Source organism: Penicillium manginii (genome assembly GCF_028828005.1).
Source record: "Penicillium manginii strain IBT 31320 chromosome Unknown utg000005l:1.0-5665137.0:1.0-5668048.0, whole genome shotgun sequence".
NCBI lineage: Eukaryota > Fungi > Ascomycota > Eurotiomycetes > Eurotiales > Aspergillaceae > Penicillium > Penicillium manginii.
This window is the reverse complement of record NW_026643106.1, coordinates 2640371-2656258: the sequence shown is the minus strand read 5'-3', so window position 1 is coordinate 2656258 and position 15888 is coordinate 2640371. Positions and strand designations below refer to the sequence as shown.

Sequence of the window (15888 nt, the reverse complement as noted above, 5' to 3'; positions counted from 1 at the left end):
GACAACAGCATCGGAGGGAAAAAGACGCGACTGGCGAGGAGTGAGCCAAGATATTCCTCATCGGCGATAGAGCAGGATAAGCAAAATAGGTATTGAAGGCTTCTTCCCGACAAGGATTAGTCCAGGAGGAGAGTGGGAGAAGGGGAGAAAGTACAAAGACTAATCAACCGAGCGAATCGGATGATCACTGATTCATGACTCGAGAAGTGAATGAGTAGATATCAGATCGATCAATAAATTCACACTGTGGACCACATATGTACTTCGGTATGTACTTCAGATAAACATGGTTAAATGTACTCCATACATGTATACATACACCCAACTACTGGTGGGGTGAAACAGCGCAAGTGGTCGCTGTGCCCACCGCACCGAAACTGGAAAAGAGTCATCGTAATTTTGGCGGGCACCAGACCCAAAGACTGACCTCGTTTCCCTACGCTCCCTCTCAGATTTCGACAATTTCCCTGCAGGAAAAGGTCGCAGCCATGGCGTCCGACCTGACAGCCCCGATCCTGGACGCTCTGTCCGCCTCCGATACCCCCATCCTCTCCAGCGAAGCCTTCCCCTCCGACCCCTCATTGAAGGTCAAAAGTGCGCTGGACCGCCTGGCCACCCGACAGATGGTCGAATATGAGACTATCGACAAGGAGATCATTGAACTCACCCCTGAGGGTGAAGAAATTGCGACCAATGGCAGCCACGAGGCCAAGGTTTTCGACGCCGTCGTCAAGGCCCTGGATGGTCTGAAGATTGCCGACTTGCCCGCCATTGTGGGGAAGGATAACGCCAAGGTTGGCCAGGGCAATGCCTTCAAGCAGGGCTGGATCAAAAAGGACAAGGACTTGCTGCGGGCAACCCGCGAGTCGATCGTTGATCTGACCCGCGAAACCCTTCTCTCCGTGCAGCGGACAAACACCCTGGAGGATACCAAAGCCATTGCGGACCTGAAGCGGAGGAAATTGATCACCCTGACCAAGGCTATCACCTTCAAGATTACCAAGGGTCCCAAGTATGCCCGTGAGTTCGTCAAGGAGGAGACCGATCTTACCTTCGACATGCTCTCCAACGGAGCGTGGAAAGATATCGAATTCAAAGCCTATAACTTCAGCGCCAAGGGTGCTCTAACGCCCTCCGGTGCCCTGCACCCTTTGAGCAAGGTGCGCGCGGAGTTCCGCAACATCTTCTTTGAGATGGGTTTCGAGGAGATGCCCACCAACCGCTTTGTCGAGACTGGTTTCTGGAACTTCGATGCTCTTTTCGTGCCCCAGCAACACCCTGCCCGTGATCTCCAGGACACCTTCTACATCGCTGATCCCCTTACCGCCGATGGTCCTCGCGAGGACCCCGCCAACGACCCCCACTGCCCCAAGAATACCCAAGATAAGCCGCTCGACTACAAGAAATACTGGGACAACGTGCACGATGTCCACGAGAAGGGCAAGTTCGGCTCAATCGGCTACCGTTACCCATGGAGCGCGGAAGAGTCCCTGCGCCTGGTTCTCCGTACGCACACCACCTCCATCTCGGCGTACATGCTGCACAAGCTCGCTGCCAACCCGCGGCCGGCCCGCTTCTTCAGTATCGATCGTGTCTTCCGAAATGAGGCCGTCGATGCCACTCACTTGGCAGAGTTCCACCAAATTGAGGGCGTGATTGCTGACTTCGGTCTCACTCTGGGTGGTCTGATTGGATTTATGGAGGTCTTCTTTGCCAAGATGAACATCCACCAGCTTCGTTTCAAGCCTGCTTACAACCCCTACACCGAGCCTAGTATGGAGATCTTCGGCTACCACGAGGGTTTGGGCAAGTGGGTGGAGATCGGTAACAGTGGTATGTTCCGACCTGAGATGCTGGAGTCGATGGGCATCCCCAAGGGTATGCAGGTCTACGGTTGGGGTCTGAGTCTGGAGCGACCCACTATGATCAAGTGAGTTTATAAACGAAACTGCTTTATCTTTCTGGATTAATCACTGACATGTTGTTTTTAGGTATGGTGTCAGCAACATTCGCGAGCTGCTTGGTCACAAGGTCGACTTGAACTTCATCGAGTCTAACCCGGCTGTGCGCCTGGAGAAATAAGACCAACACCCAAAATCAGCACGCCTGGATTGCATCAATTGTTTATAGACCAAAAATTTCTGTGCTATGTTGTGTTTTGCCTAAAGAGGCTATGAAGTTAAGACTCATGGCTCTTTTTTGGGAATGACGAGTTCATGCGGAAGGTCATGTTTGCATGTCAATGAAATGGACGAGGAGAAACGAATAAAAAATCGATTATGTCTCTAAACAGTCCACTGTAAAACTTGAACATGGAGCAAGATGACAGTCCAAGAAAAGGATACGTAAAAAAAAAGATCATTGATGATAGTACGGGAGAGGTCAAATTTCGAAACCGAAATGGTCAACGGGATCAAATTGGTATGGAATAAGCTACTAGTTAATCGGGGTTTACGTTGAGGGAGTTATCCCTTGGTCTAAAATCATAGATTTAAGTGTCCCACCCGTATCTGTGCCCCAGTGCATTGAACTCTGCAACAGTGGCTCTTCAGTAGGCGGGGAAGAAGGTAATCTTCGGCGATGGATAGTGAAACAGCTGTTTCTACTTCCTCGCTCATGGAGACGCAGACAACAAAAACACAGACCGGGTTACGATCCGGTTTTTCGAGTCCACAAGAATGAGGAAGCCTTGATATGCCGATAAGATAAAAAATGGGGAAATAGGACGGGATGGGATGGGGTGGAATGGGAAGATGAAGGAATTATTCAAGTTTTTGAGATTTGATTTTGGGGCTTTTGTTTCATGATCATGAAGAGGGCTGCGAGAAAGGAAGAAAGCCCTGAAGGGAAGGGGGGGGGATTCTCTAGCGAGAAAGTCCCCCCCCCTTGGTCTATCGCAAAGGCGTAAAATAGAGGATTTGAATAGGCGGCATTGTAGCATTAACAAAGCCTGACCCATTTAAAGTCGTTATTCCATTCTCATTTTTTGATAGATAGGAAAACAGGGTTTCAAAATTTAGGCGAAGGAGACTACCAGTACATCCTCATCCATTTTTCTCTTATTCCGATCCCCGAACCTGGACCATCTAGCCACGGTTCGTCTGTGGGTTGCTGGTTAATTGCATATTCCAAGTGAGGTGCAGTGAAGTAGGAAAACTAACCATAATATCAACCCGTCAACACCACCCTAGTGCGCAAACATCAAGACGATTTAACGCTGACGGTTGGCGGACCAGACATTCTTGAGGTAGCCGTCCTTCTGGGCAAGGCGGTTGAAGGAGTCGTCGGACTCGCCACGGGCACGGATGAAGCCGCAGAGAGCGTAGGTCTCGGACTCGCCGGTGTAACGGCCGTTCTCGTCAACCTTGCCAACGGAGAGCTGGACAGAGGCGTGGTCGTTGGCCTTGATGATGCGGTTGGTGGCGCTGCACTTGCGGGGCACATAGCTATCGAGGGAAATACTGTTAGTATCCTTTCGTCTTTTTTTTCTCGCTTCGACTCATCGAGTATCGAAATTCGCTTCCCCTCCAATCGATCGGTGTCCTGGATTTTGTCGCCGACAAGACGATACGCATGAATCCACTGGATTTGGCATTCGCAGAGGATTCCGACCGAGCCCCGAGAGGTCCTTCTCTTTTGCGGTCGGGAGTTCAATGCGGCATGGCGAATGTGGGCAGACAAGACACAGGACACCGGATAGATTGTAGCGAAAGTGAGTCGGATGGCGGAAACACATACAGATCGACGATCTCTCCCTTCTCGTTCTCCATTTTGGCGGATTTGGTGTAGGGGGGATTGGACGGGCGACGGTGAGGTTGGAGGTGGAGGGTTTTTCGGACCGCACAAATCGGGACTCAAATGATTTGTGTGGGTCATGTGATTCTTTGTCGAGGGCTGGCGTGGTGGAAAGGCGGTGTGCGTGGGTTTACACCCGAGACATACTGTGGACCGTGGCAATATCACCCTTGTCTTCCTGTCAGGAACCACTGGTACCACAGAATCCAGTCACCTTTGATTGGATGCATATTATTCGGATTATCACTTAAAATATGAGAGCCCCAGGGCAAGGCCTTTGAAGGGGTATAAGTCGTTATCTATAATCTCTAAAGATTGCTCCGACCTTCTTTGCCTTCACGCAGGGCATCTTTCTTCCAAGCCACAGTCACCTCTCTCGCACTGCCCTTCGTAAATCGTACAAGGACAACCCGATCGGACTCGCCTCGCTTGTCAGATCCCTTTAGTTCAGGTCCCGCATCATCTAATGCCAGAACTGTCCGGCCATCCTCGGTTACTTTCAGCATCTTGGGTGAAATATACTTGTCCGTCCAAGGAGGGGAGCCCGAATGTACAAATTTCATCAGTGCCGCCCGGCGTTCCTCCATTTCTCCATTGGAGACTGTCGAGCGAGACTCCTGATCAAGAAATCCCGATACTAAATGTAGAAGCAAAAACTGCGGAGGGAAGAGAATAATTTCCCCTTTCTGTGCCCGATCAAGCCACGCTGCAGCCGGAAGAAATTGCGCCTCGGTGACTTCAACACCGCCATCGCTGGTCGGAACTGGGACCTCGTCCCGCTCTCCCTCATCAGGAAGATCTTCCAGCAATCTCTTGTCTATATTGACAGGGAGTGGCATAAAATACAGGTACATCTGGGTTGTATAGCGCTTGGGGTTAGCAATTGGAGTAATCCAGTGCGTGAATGGAATCAACGGATCTTCTCTCAAGTTAGCAATGAGATCTGGGGAGTTCGAAAGTCTGCAAGGGAAACTGACCTATATCAGCCTCTGCTGTTGCATTCTGCTGCCTTAGCCAGTCGCCAAAGGTAACTTTGTTTTGATGTATCAGGCGTCGGCCTTGCTCCCGTGTTGCTTCGTCGACTACAAGCATCTTCCCAGAGGTTTTGTCTTTAGCAAGTAGAATGCCACTTTCTTCGAAGAGCTCTCTAATAGCTGCTTGTCGATACGAAGGACCATCTTCGTGGTGGGCATGATCCTCTGGGGGGGACAAGGCCCGTCTTGGCTAGATAGATTCCCGCCAGGAAAGACATGGGCAGAGGCGAACGAGCTGGACGTCTGCACTCGGTGCAGCAGAAGAACCTCGTTCTTTGGAGAAACAAGAATTACGCTGGAGTATTGTTAGCACTTCCGAATGCCTCTACAATGGTCCAGATTCGACCAAATCCGTCAGGCTTTAGGCATCACATGCCGAGAATCAACTAACCTCGAACTCGGTCTAGCCACAGCAGGCTGTCTCTTTTTTTCACCATCTCCCTTGGCGCGTGGCATCTTGGTAAACTGGGTTGTTGACGGTGGGTGTGAATTCGCCGAATAATTCCTTGTGCAGTTGCCTCGGCGCGGGCTCGGGAGAAGCCAGGATCGCGCGACGTAGAAGGATGTAAGGGTTTTTCGTGTAGAGCAGGGGCTTGCAATTGCAGGGGCTAACCAACGGCTCCAGATATACTCAGGGAGCATACTATTAGATACGGCCCGGTGAATCTTGGTCAACTTAAGGAGTTTATAGCAAGAACCGACCCGAGTGCCTAGGCATATCCCTGTACCCCGCGTCCGGCTTGGCCGCTTCCAGTTAGCCGACAGCCGCACCATGTGCCACACTGGAGCATATAACCACAAACAGGTACGGAGGACGGAATACTAAGCATGTACTGGGATACGGATCTATGTGCTTCGAAAATTTCAAGAATTTAATCGGAATATCATACTGATTAATTGAAAATTAAACTCCTCATATCTAACTCCTGTCCTATCATACCCTATTTTTTATTTCCAAGGCCACGTATCATCGTCCGGGAATTCCCATTCAAATTTCACATTGGGTCATTCTTCATTCAAAAAAGCTTGGATCTTACGAGTAAAGCTTCTTGTCGTAGCTGTGCAGACCGTGGACGTTACCCTCGGCCATAGCACTGGCACTACGCATCTCAAAGCGGACAGTGCCGTTGTTAACACCCTGGTGCAGGTTGTCCAGGCTCTCGACACCCATATCCTGGAGAGAGTGCTGGACACCAGCCATAAGGTAAGGGATGAACTTGGTGACGGAACCGCGGTCAAGGACGGAGCCAGCAACACCTTGGGCGACCAGAACGCTGCTCTTCTCAGAGAAGTAACGGGCGGTACCGGCGTTGGAAGCCTTGCTATCCTTGCTGTTGGCACCGGCCTTCTTGTCCTCCATGGCGGCAATGGAGCCCATACCACGGTAGGCCTTGACGAGCTGGCCCTCGTTACTAACGTAGTACTCGCCAGGGGACTCGGTGGTACCGGCAAGCAGACCACCCATCATAACAGTGCTAGCACCCATGGCCAGACCCTTGACGATGTGACCAACGTTTTGGATACCACCGTCAGCAATGCAAGGAACGCCGAAGCGAGCAGCGAATGAAGAGACACTGCGGACAGCAGCGGCCTGGGGGCGACCACAAGCCATGACCTCCTGGGTGATACAGGCACTACCGCTACCCATGCCAATTCTCAGGCCATCGGCACCGGCAGCAATCAGAACAGCAGCCTGCTCACGGGTAACGACGTTACCGGCAATAACATCGATGTCGGGGAAAGTCTCCTTGATGTACTTGACCATCTGGACCTGGTACATACTGCTACCGTTGCTGCTGTCCAGGATAACAATGTCCAGACCAGCCTCGACGAGGAGCTTAAGACGAGACTTGTCCTCCTCGCGGGTACCGATCGCAGCAGCACAGATGAGCTGCTTGGAGTCGGGGAGCTTGGAGGCCAGAGGGTAGTGCAGGTTCTTCATCAAGTCCGAGCGAGACAGCAGAGAGACAATGTTTCCAGCCTCATCGACAATGGGCAGCTTGCCCTTCTTGGACTGACGAAGAACCTCGTTGGCCTCGGCCAGAGTGGTACCAGCGGGGGCGGTGACCAGATCAGTGGCCATGATAGAGGTGACTGGCTCATTCAGGTCGTGGTGGAACTGAATGTCACGAGAGGTGACCATACCAATAAGCTTGGAACGAAGAGTTCCGTTCTCTGCCACAGAATCGTCATTAGCATCCATGTTGAACCAAGTGATAAGACAAAATGTAGTTTGTGACGGCAAAAGATCAGATAGAAACTGGTTCTCTACATCGCAGCTCTCGCTGCTGGCAGTGGAACGAAAGTTATAAAAAAAAGTAGGTTGTTCATCATGCTAGGGGACGTGATTGGGTATGAGGGAAGGAAATTGAGAATTGACTCACCAGTGACAGGGAAGCCACCGAATCCCCACTTGGCCTTGAGGTCCTTGGCCTCACCAACAGTGGCGGTAGGAGCAAGAACGACGGGGTCCAGGATGAAACCGTTCTCGTATCTCTTAACCTTACGGACCATCTCGGCCTGGTCGTTGGGGGCACAGTTGTGGTGGATGACACCCAGGCCTCCAAGCAGAGCCATGTGGATGGCCATGTTGTGCTCGGTGACGGTGTCCATGGGCGAGGACAGAAGGGGGGCCTTCAAGGAGATGCGCTTGGTGACAGGGCTGTCCAGGCTGACGTCGGAGGCGGCAAAGCCTGATGGTCAAGGTTATTAATGGGGCCTTGCCAGAATCCGAAGCAAATTCGGCTTACCGATATAGCCGGGCAGGACAAGGAAGTCATTGTAAGTCAAAGCTCCGTGCTTGTCCGAGTCCAGCAGAGTATCGATATCGAGACCATCCTTAACGGTGTAGGTCTTCACGACCTCCAGGGCCTTGGTGTAATCCTCGATCTCGGCCTTCATGGCAGCACCGGGAGCAGCCTCCTTGTTAGTGATAGGCATGGTGATTTTTCAAAAGAGAGAAACTCTGGATCCAGGGAGGCAATGAGTCGAATGGATCAGAGGGGAATCAAATCAACAGGGAATAAACCTTCTGTTGATGGAGAGAGTCCAGCTTTCCCAAAAAAAGGAAAGAAGAAGAAAAAGTTCGAGCGGCCGTTGCTTCCTTTTTTTTTCTGCGTTCGGAGGGGCGCTTGCCCGAGTTGGGTTAGCGTGTCGGCTCTACATTCTCCCGAGCCGCTGATTCGCTAGTAAACGAGCGTCATTGGGCGGTGAAGGCTGTCAGAACCAAAGTTGACTGAGGGGTATTTTACTGCAAAGTTACTAGATGCATCTATGGAGAAGGAAGCTTTGATGCGCAACTTTGACTTTGAATTATCAATATTCCTATCCGTATGTTCATATGACACCAGTTGGGCTCCATATATCCTATTCAAGTTCCCTTTTACAGATAGCCCATATCATCCTATTCAAACCATGGAATTCATCATTTCGATATCGATCGAACTTGACTCTTTAAACAAACACCGCCCCGTCCTTGCGCTCTGATAGGCGGACGGGCAAGTTTTCAGTTCTTACAAACCAAGAGTTTATAATCTTCATCTCGTGATCTGGGCTCGAGAGCTCCACCTATATCAAACATTAGCCACGGCCCATGCCCATATAAGTCTGATATTAGGTGTCACTCACGTCAAAAGTGCTGAACAAGGTTGCAATGAGCTTGTAACTCTCGAGCTGAGACAAATATTGCCCAAGACAAGCGCGTGATCCAGCCCCGAATGTCATATCTGTACCTTTCATCTTAGAAAAGCGTGCTTGGTACACCTCGTCGGATTCACTGGAGGTTTGCAGCCAGCGTTCCGGAATAAAATCATCAGGATTGGCGCCAAAAATCTCCTCGTTCTTATTGATTATCCAGGGATTCATTCCCACAACAACTCCTTCTGGCACAAAGCGCCCGTCGGGGAGAGACAATCCGCCCTTAGGAACAACACGCTCGAGTATCAGACCGACGCCAGGATGGACACGCATAGCCTCACGCATCACTGCCTCAAGATACTTAAGCCCGTGAATGTCCTTCCATTTTGCCGGGAGAGGAAGGTTAGCACCACGGAGCTCAGCGCAGAGCTTCTTATGAACCTCGGGGTTTTTCAGAATATAGTAAATTGCCGCACTCATGGTATAAGCTGTAGAGTCACTGCCCGCCAGGACATTTGACAAAAGCCACAAGATAATGACGTTGTCGTCGACCAGCTCTGGGTTCTTCTCTTTGATCTCGAGAAATTTAGCAAGGTAATCTTGTTTGGTCTCCTTTTCTTCCTGGTAACGTTTTTGAAGTTGCCCCAGACTGAAAATGTTAGCCCAAGCGAAGGTTGGTGGGCCAACACGCATGATCGGGTTCTTATCGAGGAACCGATCCAAAAGAGGGATTTGGCAAATCTAGTGTAAATCAGCAGGGTATTTCTTTGCACCGCACCATGAGAACTCACAGAAGCGAAGTAATCAAGCGTCCGGTCGGAGTTTCTGAGAAAGCCTTTATCGTCGCCTCCGGCCTCGAGGATTCCCAGGTCCTGAGAGAAGGTGGCCTGGCTCATTGTGTCCCAGGCGACTTTAGAACGAGTTGTTAGCTCATATTAGATAGCCAGAAAAAAACAAAACAAAAGAGAAACTTGAACCGTCCACCGAACACGACACAAAGTCGAAGCAAAATGGCCAGAAAAATATCGCCTCCTAGTCGGTATAATCTGCTAGTGAAGGTTGGGAGTATGGATACTCACAGAAGTTGATCCAATCCGACATCTCACAAGTCTGGCCAGTGCCGACAAACTTCGCACGGAGTTTGTCGAAAAGCAACTTGATAGTGACATCCATAGTACTCTCAACCTCCTGAACTCTACTCATCGAGTACATACTCTTGACGGGACGTATGAAAGTTGAGTGCCACTTCTCATCCTGAGAAGAGAACAGATTGCTCAGCCGAACACCACCGATGACAACATCATTGACGTTGTACATTGAGCTCTAGAGATATAGTAGAATAAAATTTACTGTCTGTCTCAATCAAAGCAAAAGGAGAGTGAATTTACCTTGATCCATGGGTGTCTGGTGTTGTAAACCTGGCCAATCAAGCTGGGATCGGAAAGACTGAGAACATTCGGTCCCACTCGAACAGCAGAGCCATATTTGCGGTGCAAAGCAAGTTGTGTTATATCACAGCGTCCCCGAAACACATCCCAAAAGCGCCAAATATTGGTGCAGCTTGTGGCGATAGGGCCTGGGAAAGACTTCAATGGAGACCGGACATAGTTCCAGAGGAAGCGAGAGGCAAAGAGAATTGTCACCGAGAGGGCTATATTTGTTGCTAAATCAACCACAGAAAACATATTTCCAGTGAAAGTTCGACTCTGACAGATTTTATGATATCTCAAGGCTAGACTCTTCGGAGACGGGCCCCTCCAACTTGATAAATAATTACAACTGAACACTAAACTTCGCTTGAGCTCCCCCCTTGGCCCCACAAAGGAGGGGAATCAGAGAGAGCACGCCTACGGGATTCATTCGCACGGACAAAAAAGTGGCAATTTGAGAAGAAGGAGGGGGTCTGTCTATGGAGTGCGATCGGGACGGGGTACTTTTGTAGATGGGGCCCGTTATTAGGAGGGGGTCTATGATATTTCTAGGTATGCATCCGTGTCTGTATCTACAATGGGTTCATAGTGCGAGGGCCTAGAAGCTGACCAGGCAACCCAAATGGATGGCAAATCGTTCTGAATTCCAAGGTTCGTCGTATTTCACTACAGATACGGAGGACAGGGTGATTGTATTCTGTGGGTTCGCTGGGCCATTGGCTGATGAATATCTGCATTGAATATTTGTCCGGGTCGATGTACCAATCATAAGAACCATAGAAGCTCGGTCATCGTGATAGATCACATTTTCTGCAGCCGGCTGATTTTCAGTTCAGCCATTTGTGGAGAAGCCATGTACCTATGGATGGATGTGCATATCCATTATGTGTACGGAGTACTCCGCACGGAGCACCCCTTGGCTACATGAACCCACGGCTTATCCCCCACTTCTCTTTTAGTGGTAATACTAGTATGACAATTTCGATCGAGAATATTTTACTGATGTTTTAAATATACATCCGAAAAGGCGAAATAAGAATCCTTGGTCCCTGAAGATACATTACAGTACAGAAAACTAAGGACTAATATGGCTAGTCTACGAACGGGCCGCGAGCCCATGTGGCCGGGCCATTACTGGAGGTTCGGTTACATTCCCCCTGGCCCTCTAGCTTGGTAAAATCTATTAGAATGGCTGAGGACTAATTTGAACTACATCGAAAAATTTTCCTCTGAAATGCCAGCTTCTTGGGCTATTCGCTCTGCGTAAATTGAGTAGATTTGCGGAGTACATGGTAGAATTTATCATGACTGACCCATCATTGTGGAGCGACTCGGCCTTCCCGTGCAGGGGCCGCAACGCCCTCCGCCATGCATGACAACATGAACCAAGCCAACGAAAACTTTTGCCTCCCAAATTTGCTCCATAACCAGGTTTGGCGGAAAATTCAAGGATTGCCGCGACGGGGAATTTTTAATTTTGTCCCGAAAGTCTCAGCCCTAGGCCTGTGAAAAATCATGTCCGCTCCCGCAGAGAGTTAACTTTTTCTCCGTACTCCGTACATGAAGCAGACTTATTGGCCAGCTCCACCTACGCCCAAAGCATGAAAAATCACCTCCGAAATCAGGTTTAAGGTCTCAATTATCCGCTGTAAGCCACGATAGCTGCTTGTTCCAGGAACTAGTCTACTGATCTGTCATTTTGATCGGCTTTGCAGATCACCATTGCCTTGTCTTGCATCCTGCAAGATGCACGCGCGATATATCAAATTCTCCTCGTCCTGTGCTTCTGTTGGTCACTTGTTCCGTGGAGGCCTACATTTTGGGCAAATTGACTATTACGTAGAGTCAGGGATTTCAATAGATCGAGTCTGAACTACGGGGTACGCCGGTACTGGACGGAGTCAACAATTCTCAATGGCCAACGCTGAGTTTTGATCGTCAATCCCTAACATCGCATGGCATCTGTCATCTCCGGGGCGGAAGGCGCTCCTTGCCGCGCCGGATCATATATTGCTGATTGGAGTATCACATACTTGAGGTCCCGCTCGCTTGATATGATCGACGGTGGCTTCTGCTTGTGTACTACCTTATTACTCTATAGTTCTGTTTTGTACGGAGTAGAGGTCTGGCTTTTAAGGGGTCATGAAATCTGATATATTTACCTTGTTCCATCGTCCAAAGCTGTGTTCTAGGGCAATTGCCATTTCCAAGGTTCCAAAGTGAAGTTATTCTCCTTTCCACTCGTTGTACTCCGACAAGGGGCCTACTTCGAGCACCATGGCAACGGAATCTGCTACTGTTGACGCCCAGACCCAAGGACCAACCATTCTAGCATCATGCTGGGTCTTGGTAGTCATTCCGGGCCTCATTGTTGCCCTACGACTGTGGTGTAAGCTTGGGCTAAGCAGAAGAGGCTTTGGTTGGGATGACCTTCTCATCTGTCTTGCATGGGTAAGTTTCAGGGCGACGATACATATGCTATCTTGCTTGGATTTACTGACATAGAACTCAGGCTCTGCAATTGGTCTATACAGCCCTCAACACGAAGGCCGTGCAAATGGGAGTAGTCGGCAAGCACGTGTTTGCCATCGAGGACCCAGAACTCATTCCACCAGCACTCAAACTTGTATACATCAGCTATGTGATTATCATCATCAGTTGCGTGTTCAGCAAGACATCGTTTGCCTTTACTCTCATGCGGATTGTGACTAAGACGTGGATGAAAGCTTTGCTTTGGTTTATTATTATCACCATGAATGCTATCATGTGGCTCTGCGCTATTTGCTACCTGGCACAGTGCCGCCCAGCAGCAGCACTTTGGGATGCCAGTCTCTTGGCAACTGCAAAATGTTGGCCAACTTACGTCTTCGAAACGATTGCTCTTGTGGCTGGAGGTAAGATGGCCCTCACCACCCTCTAGATACACCTCTAACAGAAAACTATTATAGCTTACTCTGGATGCATGGATTTCATCCTTGCGCTGCTGCCCTGGGTGGTTTTGTGGAATTTGGAAATGAAGAAGCGCGAGAAGGCCGGTATCGCCATTGCTATGAGTATGGGTGTTTTGTAAGTTTTCCAAAGGTCCAAACAGAGAGCAGTCCCTGACGATAGCACAGTGCGGCAATTACCGCATTCATCAAGACTTCAAAACTTGTCAACGTTTCCCAGGTCCAGGATTTCACTTGTAAGTCTCGCCTAGTTGTCTGCTATACAACCGATTTAACAAAAGATGAATTGTAGGGTTCTGCTCCACCCTTACAATCTGGGCCTCTGCCGAAACAGGCTGCACAATCTTTGCAGCATCGATTCCCTCCCTTCGCATCCTCTTCGTGCGTATCAGTTCCAGCTACCAGCACTCTGATGATACCTCCGACACTTATAATGGAGAGTCAATCACTTTGAAAGCCCACAAGGAGGGAAGCAGCGCTCAGAGTACCCAAAGCGAGCCAGGAATCATCCCCGCACAGGAAGTGGCTGTTGAACACAATGGAGCTCAAGTGAGACAACTAAATGTCTAATTGGGGGACTTCTATCTGGAGATGGCTCTAAAGAATCATGAACCGTGCACGATGCTTTACGCAGCACCCAGAGACTATCCGATTATTCTATGAATTCTAGACTAGTTCACTGAGCTAGTCGGCTACTCTTGAACTTTGTAATGGGTACTAGCAGCTTTTCTTTTCTTCTATTTTTCTTCTTTGACGGCACTACTATTATCTTACCGGGGTTGGGCGGTTATTCAGAAAATTACATAAATAAGCACTATGCTTTGGAAATACTTGAGAATAATTTCTAATAAGAGTTTGGATTTGACTTTTTAGAAAACCGACTGCGGCGATAGTAAAGGGACGTTTCAGAAACAAGAACTTGGATGAAATTTCTGTTTATATCTGGCTAAATGTGAGCTATCGTGAAGAGCTGTTTCAGTCACGATTGAAAAGTCTTTAGAGAAAGACCAATGATGTCCATACAGACCATGTTGAAATGGTTGAGCCGATCCAGAAACTGCTGTCCCGGGACATGTTGGATGTCTCAATGAATAGAAAAACACTTGGCCATGAAAGAGTGGACGAGTGCAGAAGTCACTCGCGTTGCTCCGCAGGGAACTAGTAGTCGTCACCGCGACTGATGACCTCCTTACCATTTTCGCGCAACAAGAAAGTCTATAATTTCGATGTTAGAGCTGAAATGGCAAGTGATAGGGGGGGCAAATCACTTACATGCTCGAATTGGGCCGAGTATGACCCCTCGATATCCATGAGAGGGGCATAGGATTCCACAACTCCCTGGGACACAAGATAATTCATCTACTCAATGTAAGCTTCTCGACAACCGGTCATTAAAAGAGACTTGGGCACTTACACCTGCCAAGTACCGCTCGACCCCCAAACGCTCCAGGTAGCGGCGAGCAAAGACAATCGAACTGAAATTATCATTGATTGTCTTGTAAAGGGTCCGGGCGCTGGTGAGCGGAGCGGCGATTCTACTTGGCGCAGAAGGATCTTTTCCGTATCCATAGACCCCGGACTAGAGATGTTCAGCTATTGTTAAAAATGGACGAATGAGTGGGTTGACTTACGCCTTCCACTGTACGGCCGCGGCCCGTTGATCCAAAGGTTTCAAGAGCAAAGATTTCTCCCTCCTCCATTTTGGTCTGGTCGCTATTTTTGACAAAGGGGATCGACTTTCCACCATGAATTTCCCAACGTTTTATGTTGTGTCCAGAAATGCTTCTCACTGGCTTCACAGGAAACGTTTTACCGTTAATCTCGACCTCATAGCTTTCCATGACTTCCTGGATAGCGGCACTGATATCGCTAATGCGAACATCGATTCCAGCGGCCTATTCTTCGTCAGGTGTGCTTCACCGAGAGCAACTTTGTTTTGGGGGAGGGGTTGGCATACCTTGATACCAGTGTTGGTAGACTCCTTCACCGCGGTTAAAAGATTGTCGTAGATGGGATCAAAAGACATGGTGAAAGCACTGTCGACAATCCATCCATTGATATGGACGCCGAAGTCAACTTTCATCACGTCACTCGATTTCAAAACAATCTCCTTTTGGCCGGGATTAGGGGTGTAATGCGCAACGCAATTATTGAGCGCGAGTCCAGTGGGAAATCCCATTCCAGATATCAAACAACTGCCCTTTTCAAGGCCAGGATTATCCAGGAGCGCTCGCACGCCATCCTCGATACCCAAGGCAATCTCAGTGAGGGTCTGGCCTGGCCGAACAGACTCCTGCGTGTGACGCCTAACCTGACGGTGGATCTCAGCTGCTTTGCGATAGGGCTCGAGAAACTCCGGGTCCTCGAGTTGAGTTCGAGAGTTGAGGCGAGTTTCCTCCGTAGTCGTTCGAGCCGTGTTATCAACATAGGCGTAACTTTGAATCTCACCGACTGGGTATTCTCCAGTGGGAAATAGCTTGGTCAGAGGAATCCGGGGCGGAGACGACTGTTTCGATCCAGAAGCCTTCTTCTTTTTCGACTTCTTTCGTTTCTTCTTTTGGGAAGTATTGGCTGATGTTGGCTGTGCTGTTGCCTCAGGGTCAACAGCGCCATTTAGACCGCTTAGGGTGGCATCGCCATCCTCGTCATCTCCACCATCGCCGCCATCTCCCAGGCTGCCATCTCCGTCTCGGGAAAGATGGGCGCCGCGTGGTTCTCCGCCAGCTGAAGTGGCTTTGTTTGAGCCGGACGACTCATCTGATGCAAGTTAACGTCGCCCGGGCGGGGTTGTGTAATGGATACTTACTGCCGTTCGACTGTCCCTCTTGATCAGGTGTCTTAGAGCCCATGTCGACATAGAGCGGAATTTTTAATCAATAGAGAGGTCCCAAAGTTGCTTGAGAAAAATTCACAATCGTGTCTTACCAGCGAGGCGGGGCTGGGGCTCTTAGGCGGTGACGCTTAACCACCGTGACACGCCACCAAAGAGATACTACCTAATATCTACCTAGGTAGGTAGTAGTACTATTAACCGGCCTGCAATCT

General features: G+C 49.5%; 6 protein-coding genes across 6 annotated transcripts; 2 read left to right on the top strand and 4 right to left on the bottom strand.

The window, feature by feature from the left end:
- Positions 1 to 257: 257 nt before the first annotated feature.
- N7533_007391 (phenylalanine--tRNA ligase subunit alpha) lies at positions 258 to 2082 on the top strand (the record flags this gene model as incomplete). The annotated part of the gene is made up of 3 exons (XM_057104041.1): positions 258 to 267; positions 346 to 1930; positions 1992 to 2082. The coding sequence occupies 3 exons, from the start codon at positions 258 to 260 to the stop codon at positions 2080 to 2082; spliced, it is 1686 nt and encodes a 561-aa protein (XP_056958998.1).
- Positions 2083 to 3211: 1129 nt separating this feature from the next.
- Positions 3212 to 3802, bottom strand: rps21 (40S ribosomal protein eS21; the record flags this gene model as incomplete). The annotated part of the gene is made up of 2 exons (XM_057104040.1): positions 3739 to 3802; positions 3212 to 3446 (listed from the first exon to the last, which is right to left on the bottom strand). The coding sequence occupies exons 1-2, from the start codon at positions 3768 to 3770 to the stop codon at positions 3212 to 3214; spliced, it is 267 nt and encodes an 88-aa protein (XP_056958997.1). The 5' UTR covers positions 3771 to 3802.
- A 301-nt stretch (positions 3803 to 4103) lies between these two features.
- On the bottom strand, positions 4104 to 7769 carry N7533_007389 (Cystathionine beta-synthase core; the record flags this gene model as incomplete). Its single annotated transcript, XM_057104039.1, has 6 exons — positions 4104 to 4714; positions 4773 to 5019; positions 5046 to 5124; positions 5867 to 7004; positions 7214 to 7522; positions 7580 to 7769. 6 exons carry the CDS (start codon positions 7767 to 7769, stop codon positions 4104 to 4106), a joined length of 2574 nt encoding a protein of 857 aa, XP_056958996.1.
- A 513-nt stretch (positions 7770 to 8282) lies between these two features.
- N7533_007388 (cytochrome P450) lies at positions 8283 to 10150 on the bottom strand (the record flags this gene model as incomplete). The annotated part of the gene is made up of 5 exons (XM_057104038.1): positions 8283 to 8396; positions 8457 to 9206; positions 9257 to 9375; positions 9545 to 9788; positions 9854 to 10150. 5 exons carry the CDS (start codon positions 10148 to 10150, stop codon positions 8283 to 8285), a joined length of 1524 nt encoding a protein of 507 aa, XP_056958995.1.
- Positions 10151 to 12172: 2022 nt separating this feature from the next.
- N7533_007387 (uncharacterized protein) lies at positions 12173 to 13392 on the top strand (the record flags this gene model as incomplete). Its single annotated transcript, XM_057104037.1, has 5 exons — positions 12173 to 12346; positions 12408 to 12789; positions 12844 to 12961; positions 13012 to 13079; positions 13136 to 13392. Coding segments are annotated over 5 exons (999 nt in total), but the record flags the coding sequence as incomplete, so codon positions are not given.
- Positions 13393 to 14001: 609 nt separating this feature from the next.
- N7533_007386 (methionine aminopeptidase 2) lies at positions 14002 to 15692 on the bottom strand (the record flags this gene model as incomplete). Its single annotated transcript, XM_057104036.1, has 6 exons — positions 14002 to 14058; positions 14116 to 14202; positions 14258 to 14422; positions 14475 to 14738; positions 14801 to 15600; positions 15650 to 15692. The coding sequence occupies 6 exons, from the start codon at positions 15690 to 15692 to the stop codon at positions 14002 to 14004; spliced, it is 1416 nt and encodes a 471-aa protein (XP_056958993.1).
- Positions 15693 to 15888: the final 196 nt, after the last annotated feature.